The following is a 14,963-nucleotide window of genomic DNA, read 5'->3' as shown; positions in this document are numbered from 1 at the left end:
TTAGCATCACACCTCATGTAGTCTAGCCCATAGTCCTATATGTTTTAATAAGGTTAGTATCACACCTCATGTAGTTTAGTCCATAGTCCTATAAGGTTAATCACACACCTCATGTATCCTAGCCCATAGTCCTATATGTTTTAATAAGGTTAGTATCACACCTCATGTAGCCTAGCCATTAGTCCTATAAGGTTAGTCACACACCTCATGTAGTCTAGCCCATAGTCCTATATGGTTAGTATCACACCTCATGTAGTCTAGTCCATAGGCCTATATGTTTTAATAAGGTTAGTCACACACCTCATGTAGCCTAGCCCATAGTCCTATATGTTTTAATAAGGTTAGTTTCACACCTCATGTATCCTAGCCCATAGTCCTATAAGGTTAGTATCACACCTCACGCTAAAATGTGCAGTTTTGTCACACAACACAATGCCACAGATGTCTAAGGAAGTGTCTAAGGAAGTGTGCAATTAGCATGCTGACTGCAGGAATGTCCACCAGAGCTGTTGCCAGATAATTGAATGTTCATTTCTCTACTATAAGTCACCTCCAACGTTGTTTTAGAGTATGTGGCAGTACGTTCAACCGGTCCCACAACCGCAGACCATGGCGTCATGTATGGCGTCGTGTGGGTGAACGGTTTGCTGATGTCAACGTTGTGAACAGAGTGCCCCATGGTTGCGTTTGGGTTATGGCATGGGCAGGTTTAAGCTACGGACAATAAACACAATTACATTTTATCCGTGGCAATTTGGATGCACAGAAATACAGTGTTGAGAGCCTGAGGCCCATTGTGAGGCCCATTTCTTTTAAGGTATCTCTGACTAACATGCATTTCTGTATTCCCAGTCATATGAAATCCATAGATTAGGGCCTAATGAATTTATTTCAATTGATTTCCTCATACGAACTGTAACAGCTTTTGCTGTTCGTTAGGCCTACTCATCTTGTTGGCTGATGAATGTGCGTCTCGGAATTCGATAAAAGGGACGCGCACAGTTGTGTCCCCAATGAGTCGGTCTTCACTTATAGCCTACTTGTTAGCTGAAATGACTGTGAGAAGGACCGGATCATGTGACGGCATTAGCTAATAAGAATTTAGATATCTGTGAGAGCCATGGGAGTGAGAGGTGCTTCGGAGTACGGCAGCCGGGAGAAGGGAATTATTATTATATTTCCTCCCAAGGGCACAATGGCTACTTTAGCTTCAAAAGGCATGGATTTTATAGTTGAAGCCTGGTGAGAATATTATCAAGTGCTTGTCAAATTGTGAATGAGAGACTGATGAAGTGTGTGCAGCATGCACAAGAAACATATCAGAGCTCATGCCTTTCATGCAACTTTTTTCAAATCATCGTTGGAGTTTCATCATGCAGCCTTAGAATATATAAAAAATCTAAATATATAATCTAGCTTTGGTTCACAACTAAAGTTGCATAAAAAACTCTAAATTAAGCATATAGCAAGACATGTTTCTTTGTTAATCCCTCAACACAGAATAGCCGCATGTGCGCAAATCCTTGGAAATTGTTTGGAGAAAGTATCCTTTCTATTTTATTCAGCTATGTTCAATTGTATTCCTCATACTATAAAATAATTTTAAATAATGCCACGGAATTCTAAGCAAATTTTGTCGAAATGAATTAGTGTATTCCACAGCCATATAACATAGCCACATTAGGGCCTAACATAAGGACAACTATTCTGTTCATAGACTACATTTTATTCACATCATGTTGCTTTATACCTGTCTAAAATAAATAATGGTGTAGGCTATATTGAATGGATTAATTCAACTTTTTTAAATGTACATCTGCATCAGGTCTGCATCAGTTGCTTGTAGGCTGTGTGTCTAAACCAGTGTAAAACAGTTTAGACAGAGTGCCGGGATTAAACATAATCGGAATTGTAGTGCACTCGAGCAGGGTTTACCAAACTTTTTCACTCGCCCCCCATTGCAGCAAATGCTAAAAGTGTTTATGTTAATCAACGGTAAATCACCGTGAGACTGGCAGTTATTTGCTTGACAATCACCAGCTGACAACATTTCATGACCGCCACAGCCCTATGGGTGCATGCATGTGTTTGTGTTTGTGAGTGGCTATAATCAGTCTGTAATCAGTTCGCGAGCGCCTTTCTTTTTATGCATAAGTCTATATAAAACACTTAATATCAGAAACAGAACTGGAGTTATAACGCGTTTAAAGATGTTATTTTTTGAATGGTTTTCCCCGATTGCCCCTCCTTCTTGTGCCCAGTTGATAATCACCCTGATAATTACCTCAAAACTGAACGTAAAACCATACTGAAATATCACACATATAACAACAGATTAAATGAATGAAGTAAAATATGGTAGCGGAGAAAAGGGGGAGAATGGGTGAGTTGATGACCAAGGGAAAGCAGACGATGCATATTAAACAAGCCTGGTCGGCACAATGAACAAAGCGAGACGGGAGCTCCCTCCATCTGTGCAAAATAAGGCAACTGCACAGCAGCTGTACTCCATAACGTGCTGAAGAATGACAACACTCACATGATACCAGTGTTGGGAACTATTCATTTAACTACATTTTGCACTAGCTTGGTGGTAGTTGAACGACATTCAGATATATGTAGTGTTTTCAGTAGTTCATTATTTTTCTGCCATCAGTAGTTAACTACTGGAACTACACACTACTTTTTTTTTAAATAAAATAATATATGGGCAATAATCAGACCTGCCTAATTCTGAACTTGAAACATAATTTTTGTGTTTAATAGGCTAAATAACTCATTCTGTTAACATATGACCCCAAAGTGATTTGTTCTTTCAATTTGTAGTCTGTGACATTTCAGATGACAATATTTCACAAAGTAGTTTGGATGTAGTGAACTACTTTTTCAAAGTAACTTTTGTTAATAAACTGTATTTTTCTGAAGGTTAGCTTTAGCGTAGCTTAACTTCTTCCATTGTGAAGTAATTGGTAGTAGCTTGGTAAACTATTTGTTCAGAGTGCTGTAGCTTCCCCAGTACTGCACTTTACCAATGCAAGGCAAAGGTTTGCATCATGTGCATCATGCATCCGACAGTTGACATTTACAGGAACACAACAAAGAGAAAACCAGAGACTATTACTTACTACAACTGAACAAGGTATGTCAACATTACATAATATGTATTGCCATATATAGATAAACTTATGCAATGCATTATGCTGAATGGGAAAATAATCCTAACATGTTCTACTTTCTTCTATTCCATAGGTCAGTGTGGATGTTTTTGGATCAGATGACACGGTTGTACTCTGTGAAAGGAGGAACTTGACGCTGGCCTATCGCTGTGTTCTACAACATGCTTGACTTGGCTGCTATCAATGGACACTTGTTGTTCAAGCCGTGCGTGAACAACACCATTAGCAGAAGACACTTCATCATGAGTCTGGCACACGGGCTACCTGAGAGATATATGAGGACCAAGGCAGCAGCAAAGATTCCACACCAGCCATTGCTCGAGCAAAATTGCGCACAGCTCCCAGCCAGGAGAAACTGCCAGGAGGGCAGATGAACTCACAACAAAACCTACAACACCTGCTTCAGCTGCAATCGACTTGTTTGTGGGAAGTGTTGCAAGCAATTGCACGTGACAAAGCTTTTTTGTCGACTGTTAGGACAAGGGATAACAGCTAAATGAGATCCAACTGATGCCATTGCGTGAAGATGCACACCATACTGTAAGCAAGAGCGAGGCCACAAATAAAGTGTCCAATAACTGACAATGGTGGACTACTTTTTACTGCATTACTTCATATCGATACATTCATTATAATGCAATTATTGCTTTTGTGCTGATTTTCACTATTCACAAGTACACTTGGTGCTGATACTGATGTTTAGGCAACTGATATCTTCTACATTTTACCGCGTCTTACTGACCATGACTCTTGGTGGGTAATTTTACTTGTTTTGTCGTGTTCCAGTGTTCCAAGGCACATGTTTTTTGTATCATAGTCGTAACAAAGGCTATTTTTTTTAATGGTTATTCGTCTTTACATATCATAAACTAATAAAAATGTTATGTTCTTTCAAAAATATACAGTGGCAAGATGTGAACCCTTTGGAAATATCTGGATTTTTGCATAAATTGGACATAGAATTTGATCTGATCTTCGTCCAGCTCACAACAATAGACAAACACAGTCTGCTTAAACTAATAACGCACAAACAATTATACGTTTAAATGTCGTTATTGAACACACCGTGTAAACATTGGATTTAATAACAAGTTGACCCTCCTTCAGCAGCAATAACCTCAACCAAACATTTTCTGGAGTTGCAGATCAGACCTGCACAACAGTCAGGATGAATTCTGGACCATTCCTCTTTGCAAAACTGTTTCCGTTCAGCAATATTCTTGGGATGTCCGGTGTCAACTGCTCTCTTGAGGTCATGACACAGCATCTCAATCGGGTTGAGGTCAGGATTCTGTCTGGGCCACTCCAGAAGGCGTATTTTCTTCTGTTGAAGACATTCTGTTGTTGGTTTACTTCTGTGTTTTGGGTCCTTGTCCTGTTGCATCACCCAACTTCTGTTACACTTCAATTGGCGGACAGATAGCCTAACACTCTCCTGCAAAATGTCTTGATGAACTTGGGAATTCATTTTTCTGTCGATGATAGCAAGCTGTCCAGGCCCTGAGGCAGCAAAGCAGCCCCAAGCCATGATGCTCCCTCCACCATAGTTTACAGTTGGGATAAGGATTTGATGTTGGTGTGCTGTGCCTTTTTTTCTCCACACATATTGTTGTGTGTTCCTTCGAAAAAACTGAACTGTAGTTTCATCTGTCCACAGAATATTTTACCAGTAGGCTGTGGAACATCCAAGTGCACTTAAGCAAACTTCTGACGTGTAGCCATGTTTTTTTTGTACAGCAGTGGCTTCTTCCATGGTGTGCTACCATGAACACCGTTTTTGATTAGTGTTTTACGTATCGTAGACTAGTCAGCAGAGATGTTAGCATGTTCCAGAGATTTCTCTGTGTGTGTGTGTGTGTACCCTCACCTCCACATATCTCCCCGCTGACGCTAGGATTCTTCTCAACCTCATTGAGCATTCTGTGCTGTGCTCTTGCAGTCATCTTTGCAGGAAGGCTGCTCCAAGGGAGAGTAGCAACAGTGCTGAACTTTATACATATATAGACAATTTCTCTTACCATGGACTGATGAACATCAAGGCTTTTAGAGATACTTTTGTAACCCTTTTCAGCTTTATGGAAGTAAACAATTCTTAATCTTAGGTCTTCTGAGATCTTTTTTGTTCGAGGCATGGTTCACATTAGCCAATGATTCTTGTGAATAGCAAACTCAGATTTGGTGTTTTTAACAGGGCAAGGCAGCTCTAACCAACATCTCCAATCTCGTCTCATTGATTGGACTCCAGCTTAGCTGACTCCTGACTCCAATTAGCTGTTGGAGAAGTCATTAGCCTAGAGGTTCACACACTTTTCCCAACCTACACTGTGAATGTAGACAAGGAAAAGACAATCATGTGTGTGTTATTAGTTTAAGCAGACTGTGTTTGTCTGTTGCTGTGACTTAGACGGAGATCAGATCAAAATCCAGTTCACATACTTTTTCTTAGCACTGTATATGTTTATATTATAACGTTACCTTCGCAAACACAACAAATGGTTATCTTTCCGATAACATATATAAAACATATTTATTTGACTGTTGGAAGGGCTTTTCTAATGTTAAGAAGGACAGCACGATTGCATCCGCTGAGCAACGTTGTTGACATCAGGCTAATGCCATGTTGAATCGATCCCCTCGCTCCCTCCTCCTGCGAGCGCATAGACCACCTTAGTTAAACACTCCTCGTGGTAGCTTTAGCAGATATGACTGGCTCAAAGGCCCTGTTCTAATGTTTCATTGGCGGTTGACATTTCTCATTGAGAGAAAGAGAGAGAGGTTTGTATGTGGTATCAGGAAGTATCAGCTAATCACTCAGCCATTCAAGAGGCACACACATGCAACTTCCACGACTATGTACAATGGACCATACTCAATTACACATACGTGTATAACACCCCTCCCTGCCTTATCGAGATAATCTCTGTGGTTGTCATGGCTGCCTGCGCCTGAGAGGGTTGTGTGTGTGTGTGTGTGTGTGTGTGTGTGTGTGTGTGTGTGTACCCACACCTCCACATATCTCCCCGCTGATGTCCTCACACTGGCGGTCATCACACTCACAGTTCCTCCCATGCACACGAGTGTCCCCTGGGGGATGGCAGGTACACTGGCCACATTGACACAGACCTGGAACACAGGTAGTACACAGGTACACACAGGTAAGAATACAGGTGTAAAGGTGGCAGTGTTATTCTCATTTAACAACATTATGACAGACGACTAAATTTTAAAATACAGTTTTTCAACAACAATTATCAGAAAATGTTTATTTGCCATCGCTCATGTTGTATTGTTAAAGGTAGATTCAGTGAAGTGATATCCTCTAATACAGAAGGGTGAGGTCCTTCTTACAGAACATAACAACAACCACTATTTGAGGTAAGGGAATCTTCAGGTATCGGCAGCCAAATGCACCTAATATTGGCTCTTAAAGTATGTGCATACTGTACCTAAGGGAGAAATATATTCTTCCAAATGAGGTTGTAAATTGGTCAGTTTTAGGAGATTGAATTCTAGTCTGCTTTCATTTGCTTTTTAATGACCATTGAATCATTTATGTAACAACAAATACATTACACTGAAACATAATATGACAACATTTTGAGGGTAAAGGGAAATAATCTGTTTTACAGTTTCTATCACACAACGAAACGGGGAGGGACTACTTGCAAATAAAACTATCATTTTCGTGGCACAACATTTTCCTTTGCAAAACATTTTACTTCGGTATGCTATGATGTGCATTCATAAATACACCCAGAAGGCTTTACAAGGAGGAGAGTGAAAACAGCAACAGAGACAATCCCAGTACAAAGTGCTGTCTAACCAAAGCAACTGCCAAAGCAAACGGAGAGTTGTCATAACTGCAGGTTTCAGAGATTGCGGAGTGTGTTGCCCTTTTAATTACGGAGTGTGTTGCCATCCGTTAGCTGTCAGTCAAACTGCGCAAAAGTGAAAAAAAAACTATCCTCAACGGTTAAATTTAGACATTCATTCGTAGGTTTTGGTAAAAATGTAAGCATTAGGGCTGACGGTCCAATGCAGCCGTTTCTATCTCGATATCAAATAATATCTGAGTAACAACGGAGTACCTTACTGTGATTGTCTTGCTGGTCTGAGTGGGGAGGGGGTAACTAAAAACTCGCTGTTATTGGCAGAGTTGAAAAATCTCTTTCTTATTGGTCTATTAATATAGAGTTGACAGCAGTTTTGCACTGGTTTTCTATGGCTATATTCATCTATCCAGCAAGAAAGCAATATTTTTAATAATATATATGTATATTTATTTATCCACCAAAATAAATGTTGTTACAGCTTTTTCTGCGGTCCAACTCATCCCAAACCATCTCAATTGGGTTGAGGTCAGGTGATTGTGGAGGCCAGTTCATCTGACGCAGCACTCCATCATGGTCAAATAGCCCTTACACAGTCTGGAGGTGTGTTGGGTCATTGTCCTGATGAAAAACAAATGATAGTGGAACTAAGTGCAAACCATATGGTATGGCGTATCACTGCAGAATGCTGTGGTAGCCATGCTGGTTGAGTGTGCCTTGAATTCTAAATAAATCACTGGCAGTGTCACCAGCAAAGCACCCCCACACCATCACACCTCCTTCTCCATGCTTCACGGTAGGAACCACACATGCAGAGATCATCCGTTCACCTAATCTCACAAAGACACAGTGGTCGGAAACAAATATCTTGAATTTAGACTCATCAGACCAAAGGACAGATTTCCATTAGTCTAATGTTCGTTGCTTGTGTTTTTTGGCCCAAGCAAGTCTTTATATTCTTATTGGTGTCCTTTAGTAGTGGTTTCTTGCAGCATTTCGACCATGAAGGCCTGATTCACGCTGTGTCCTCTGAACAGTTAAAGTTGAGAAGTGAAGCATTTCTTTGGGCTGCAATTTCTGAGGCTGGTAACTCTAATGAACTTTTCCTCTGCAGCAGAGGTAACTCTGGGTCTTCCTTTCCTGTGGCGGTCCTCATGAGAGCCAGTTTCATCATAGCACTTGACGGTTTTTGCGACTGCACTTGAATAAACTTTAAAAGATCTTGAAATTTTACGTAATGACTGACCTTCATGTCTTAAATTAATGACGGACTGTCGTTTCTATTTTCTTATTTGAGCTGTTCTTGCCATAATATGGACTTGGTCTTTTACCAAATAGGGTTATCTTCTGTATACCACGCCTACCTTGTCACAACACAACGGATTGGCTCAAACGCATTAAGGAAAGAAATTCCACAAATTAACTTTTAACAAGGCACACCGGTTAATTGAAATGCATTCCAGGTGACAACCTCATGAAGCTTGTTGAGAGAATGGCAAGAGTGTGCAAAGCTGTCATCAAGGCAAAGGGTGGCTACTTTGAAGAATCTCAAATATAAAATATACACTTAATTGTTTAACACATTTTTTGTTACTACATGATTCCATTTGTGTTATTTCATAGTGTTTATGTCTTCACTATTATTTTATAATGTAGAAAATAGTACAAATAAAGAAAAACCCTTGGATGAGTAGGTGTGTCCAAATTTTTGACTGGTACTGTACATCACATCCAGATACGTTATATATCCGTATACGTTATATTGTGTTTTTAGTCATAACTATTATAAAACATGAGCTTTCAAACATGAGCTTTCAATCCCACCCCTCAGCTTTTGAAATAGTTTATTTATGTCTGAGAAAAAAACACTCAACCCATATGCTCTAGTACATCATTAAAGTGTGTGTGTGTGGGGGGGGGGTTCTGTGTCTCAATATTAGGAAGGTGTTCCTAATGCTTGGTATACTCAGTGTATAGTTACAATCAGATTTAGGAACATCTACCAAAAATATTTCACCTTCTGTTTTACTTTTTTCAAACTGTCATCACATTAGTGGGAGTCAGAATTTGTGAAATTTGTGAACATCTAAATCAAAAATGTTGCCATTCAAACAGCGTGTCCACCCCATCAACAAGGGGAGATGCGCTCAGAAAAAAAGTAGCTTTTTCTTGATTTTACTGTGCTTTTAATGTCTGTCTCCGCAGAATTTTTTTGGGGGGGGGACTTCCACACAAAATGAGTTCTTTACTGATAATATGTTTACATTATTTATTTGATTAATGTCCCACTGTTTTATTAGTCAGAACACAAAAGACTAGATATTCCTAGGACACTCAGGTTTATCTGTCGAATAAACGTGTCTCTGGCTCAATCGAGTGGTCAGCTGCGTCATTACAATCCATTTTGTCTCCTCTTTGCCACGTCATGTCAAAGTGTGGTCCTTAGCAAGCTGCTTGTCTAGTTGACCCGCTACTGCTATTGGATTCCTATTGAGCATGCGGTTCTAAATGTATAACTTCCATAGATACACGATAAAGACTGTGACCTACACACCTAAAATAAGTAATTACCAGTTAATACAGTGCCCACCGTAGTCTTAAGAAGTTTAATTTAATTTAATTTGATGTCACCAGGCAGGCCAAAATTCTATCCCAACAAAACAGGCTGAAATTTCAGGCGGTCTTTTCAAATAGCTCTTATTACACTAAAAGGGCATTATCATAATTTGTACAATTTCACAGTATTATTCCAGCCTCATGGTGTGAAATTAGGTACACCACCCCGTTCACGAAAATGGATTGTTCCTACAGACAGTGAGTCAAGTGGCCCTATATAAAGCAGACAGACAGGCATCGAGGCATTCAGTTACTGTTCGATTTAAAATTAGAATGGGCCATACAAGCGACTTAGAGCTTGGTATGATCGTCGGTGCCAGGCGCGTTGGATCCAGTCTTGTGGGCCAAAACAGCTCGTTGATGGGAGAGGTCGAGGGAGAATGGCAAGAATTGTGCAAGCTAACAGGCGGAAGGCAAACAGACAAGTAACGGGCATCTCGGAACTCACAACTCGTTAATCTTTGTCACGGATGGGCTATTGCAGCAGACGACCACACCGGGTTCCACTCCTATTAGCTAAAAAGACGAAGAATCGGCTCCAGTGGGCACCCGATCACCAGCACTGGACAATTGTGTAGTGGAAAAACATTGCCTGGAACATGACATGGAGTTCAGTATATTTGTGTGGAATGTGCAGTCCCCAGACCTCAACCCAATAGAGCATCTTTTGGATGAGATGGAACCGGCTGTTTTTAGCATTAATGTGCCGCAGTCCAATCTGCAGCAACTGCTTGATGCCATTGCATCAGCATGGACCAACATCCCTGTGGAACGTTTCTGACACCTTGTAACCAGGCCTGAAGAATTCAGGCTGTTCTAGAGGTAAAGGTGGCTCCGACCTGCTCCTAGAATGGCGGACCTAATAAACTAATAAAGTGTATATAAAACAAGGCACTTAACCCTAATTGCTCCTGAAAATCGCTCTGGATAAGATTTTCTGCTAAATGACTGTGTGTGTTCAGTTAGCCTAGCGGTTAAGGGTGGCAGGTAGCCTAGCTGTTAAGAGCATTGGACCAGAAGCAGAAAGGTTGTAGGTCTTAATCCCAAAGCTGAATAGGTGAAAAATATGTTGATGTGCCATTGTGCAAGGCACTTAACTTGTATAAGAGCATCTGCTAAATGACCAAAATGTGTTCCACTAGAGTTTGGGATGTGTCCATCTCTCTATTACCAATAAAATGCATAGTGTATGCAGGAGAGGCATGTGTATGCATCCAAGTTCCATTCTTCAAAATAGACATGTTGTTAGGTGCATGGGCAAGGCTTACTTGCAGGTAAAGAGAAGCTAGAAGTGACAATTCCACTTCCAGCTAGTGCCAAATGTCAATTACATACCAGTAGTACTGTAGAATCTTAATTTGAGCCAGTTCCCTGAGTTTCCTACCACAGGAAAAATAATCCTGCAGCAACAGGAAATGTGGATTATAGGGGTTGATACGTTTTACGAAAATCAAGTCTACATTTTCAAAGTGGAAATCACAAACTTTTACAAGCCTTTTTAAACCTTAAATACACTTTAGTTTGTCGTTTTCTGCTTTGCATAAAAGTTTTTCTGCGTCACGGTGATTAAATGAAGATCCGTAGCAAAAAAAAATTGAAATCCACGAGAGTAAAAATTACATTTATGAACAAAGCGTGACATATTTTCACCGCCAATTAGCATTTTTACCAGCCTAACCGGCTGTTGTTGTGTGGACAACTTCCTGAATTATGATTGGTTCTCGTTTGCAAAGTTGACAACAATAACAAACATATTAGCAATACAAAACTTCTTCACGTTGTTGCAACTGATGTTTTTTGGATTCTAAGAAGGTAAGAAGCAGGAAAAAGCCAATTCTAAGCAGTGTCCTTCAAAAAAACATGAAGAAATCACATGTATGGATGAAATGCTACATGTTTCTCCTTTAAAGCAACTATCTTAACAAATACCGTTAGAAGTTGGTAGGTCAGTGAAGTGTGAATAGGTGTGAAAATAGTCAATGAACTTGCTTTGAATTGGCAGTTTGTACTGTATTATTTGACATAGAATCAGTCCTGTCTTGAAATGACCAACAGTTGTCATCTGGCGCGCGCACGCAGCAGCGCGCACACGCACACGCACACGCACACGCACACACACACACACACACACACACACACACACACACACACACACACACACACACACACACACCACTCTGTAATTAGACAGAGTAACCTGGAGGCAGTGGCCTGTCTGACAACCTCTCCAGTCATCCTCACTGGCCTCATACACCCCTGTCTTATCAATTATGTCTGTGGTCATCATGGTTACCTGCGCCTGGGAGGGGTGTGTCTGATTTGTGTGTGTCAATTGTTTACCCTCTACACTAACCAACTTTTCAAGGATTTGTTGTCTTCCTGAGTGTTCCTGAGTGTGTGTTTGTGTGTGTTTATGTGTGTGTGTACATAACACCTTCACTACAGCAACAAGTGAATGGGGGGCAGTCGAACTCAGTTTGCCCCTGTTTGAAGATGCAGAGGACAGACCAGTGAAGCCTAAACATAGTCAATCGCCCACAGGCACTCTACATCACACAACACAGATATCAACTGTGACACTAAGGAGCCAGAGTGGACCCAAGTGCAAACCAACTCCATGGTTTGTCAGTGGACTTAAACACAGAAAACTATTCAAAATAACCACAAATTACAAACAACAATAGAAATACCCAGCTGGCAAAACCAGTTGTAATAACGTCATATCAACCCATTTCTGGTTTCAATGACATTCTAATGATGTTATGATGATGTCGTAATGACAGCAGCCAGTTTCACCTACTGAGAGGCTCATTATCTTGTCACAGTCACAGCATCAACTATCTTCCGACTTCAGAGCTGAAATAGGTTAAAACCAGGTTAGCTGCCTCCAAATCTCCAACGATTAAAAATTCTCTTAAATCTTTCTTTCATGTCGTATTGTGACAGGCCTATAGCCGACTTCACACAAAACATGACAAATCCTGTGAAATCGTCCTCGGTGCCACATCACAGTGGTCCTGTGGTGCGAATGGGAAACAAGTCGGGCTAAAGTATTCCATTAACGCCCCCAACCTCCTATCTGCCACGTAGGACCTTCCTCACATCAAGCCTCAAACGTCAACCTTTCTTCAGACAGCTTGAAAACTTTTCTCACTCTCCCGTCTTCCCAAACTTTGCAATGCTAGGGAAATCTGACTTGTAAATAGGCCTACTTGGCGGTAGGAGGGGTGGGGGGTATCTCTCGCTCTCTCTGCTCGCCAAGCAGAAACAGAGGCCCACTCTCTCGCTGTGTGTGTTTGTGTGAGCCGGATCATTTTTTTTTACCCCTGGTGTGTGTGGTGAAGCATAAAGCCACTATGAAAAACACAACAATAAAAAATACAGAAAAAAATAGAGAATGAGTCCAGATGTTAACAATGGGATCCCAGGGACCCTGAAGAGAAACTCCTTGTTTGTCAAGATCTGAGTAATGTCAAAAGCAGAATAAATACTGCAGTGTGTGTTGAACTGAGAGAAATAAGAATAAAAGAGAGAGAGAGATTGAAAGAGAGACTTAGAGTTGAGTGAGAGGTGTTGACCCTGCAACTGTGTCTTAGACTAGTTCACAAATGTTCCTGACTGTGATTGAACATGTGTTTCAGCACCATCTGTGAGCACTGTGTCCTTTCAAGGTATGGAAGCATTGATGGTACAAAAGCAAGGGCTGACTGGGACAAGAGTTAGGTCCTGGCATTTTATCCACATCAAACCATATCACTGCGCGCATAGCCAACTCACCTTTTTGTGTGCCTCCCAGTTGTGCTGTCTACCTGTCTCAGCATATTCTCCCATGTCACTCTGTGCTTCTTCTTGTTAGGCCTAACTGAATTATAAGGATGGTGGAGATGTTGATTTAATATAGAACGACAATAGCGTAGTGATAAGTTTATGTTATACCTACTTATCAGCAGCAAATAGCTTGGAGTGGTGGCTACACGGCTGAAAATGGTGAGAATGGTGCTCGGGAGCTGAACCCTGAATAATCAATCATTGAGACCAAAAGACGTGAGACCGTGGTTCACGCGTTGAAATGGTTAAAACTACCAAACCAGCTGACGTGAAGTGCGAGCTAAACATTACAAATGGTTGTTACTCTGAAACTCTCAATCTCTACACGGGAAGATAAACTTACTAGACCTTTGCATTACCAGTCTGCAGCTGGCATGTAAAGTAGTCTTGAACTTTGACTAAAGACATTAGGTGGAAAGGAGAATCCCATCTCAGACAACTGTTGGTGCATCTGAAGTATCTGTTCTGACCAACACTTCACTACCAGAGAAGCTCTACAAAGAAGAAGAACATTGTGCCCTCTGGTGGACAACCAGAGCCTTACACCCATCCAGCCCCTTCCTCATAGCAGGATCGATTGGTTTCAGAGGGACGACGGACAAAGACATCTACACGTAAATACATTGCATTTATTACCAAAATGCGCGGTGGTTTGTGAGCAAAGTATTATTATTATTTTGAAGGTACCTTCCAAATGTATCCAAGTGTTGTCTCTCTTTGTCTCTCCCTCTCTTTAGCTACCCCTCATTCTCCATGTGTGTAACAAGCTGTCATATCTTGTCAGTCCACTAGGGACTTTTATCTCATGTAAGTGTGTATGTGTGTATGTGTATTCTGTGTTATTATTTAGTTAGTTAGTAAATAAATAATTAAATCAATTTGTGTATAACCAAATAATCAGAAAAGCTTGGGTTGTTTAGGATTCAAGAGTTCTACGAAGTTCAGAATGAGACTGATATGAGGTAATAATTAATAAGTGACTGTTATTGAAATAAGAAATATCTATATATCTTTAGAGTTTAATTCAGGAGATAGTAATTTGTTAAACAACTTTTCCCGTGGTGCCCCAAATTCCTAATGAGTTAACTGTTACATGACTAATTTAATGGAGTAACAATTAAACATAGTTAGTTGATAAGATAAATAACAGTCATCACATTAATGCAAGTCACGTCAGGACAATATCCTTGATTCTATCCAGTGTAGCAAACGATACCAGCCCACTGAATGAATGACAAATGGATGGGCAATAATTGTGCAAATTACTTCAAAATAGTATTTAAATGAACTGAAATGATGAAGAGGTTGATTTAATTTAGAACAACAATAGTGTAATGATGAGTTTGTGTTACTTTGTAAAAAGAAGCTGTTACGGGACTGTTTTATTTACTGTAACTCCATTACAAACATGCTATGTGTTGCATTGTGTCTTTGGAATAATACTGAACAAACGATGCCAGTCAACCTGCACAGCCAGCCCATCAAAACACACCTATGCAACAACAAAACGAAT

At 40.5% G+C, this 14,963-nt stretch overlaps 1 protein-coding gene across 1 annotated transcript in view; it reads right to left on the bottom strand.

Annotated features, from left to right (window-relative positions):
• The window catches only part of LOC139380491 (integrin, beta-like 1), a 121,650-nt gene that overhangs the window by 43,428 nt on the left and 63,259 nt on the right, over window positions 1-14,963 (bottom strand). The window contains exon 8 of the mRNA XM_071123190.1: window positions 6,183-6,299. Coding sequence (XP_070979291.1) covers window positions 6,183-6,299 — 117 coding nt within the window. The remainder of the gene's footprint in view (window positions 1-6,182; window positions 6,300-14,963) is intronic.

The sequence above is a fragment of the Oncorhynchus clarkii genome, chromosome 22 (genome assembly GCF_045791955.1).
Source record: "Oncorhynchus clarkii lewisi isolate Uvic-CL-2024 chromosome 22, UVic_Ocla_1.0, whole genome shotgun sequence".
NCBI classification, from domain to species: domain Eukaryota; kingdom Metazoa; phylum Chordata; class Actinopteri; order Salmoniformes; family Salmonidae; genus Oncorhynchus; species Oncorhynchus clarkii.
Note: the sequence above shows the minus strand (reverse complement) of the source record. Positions and strands in the feature narration are given on the sequence as shown.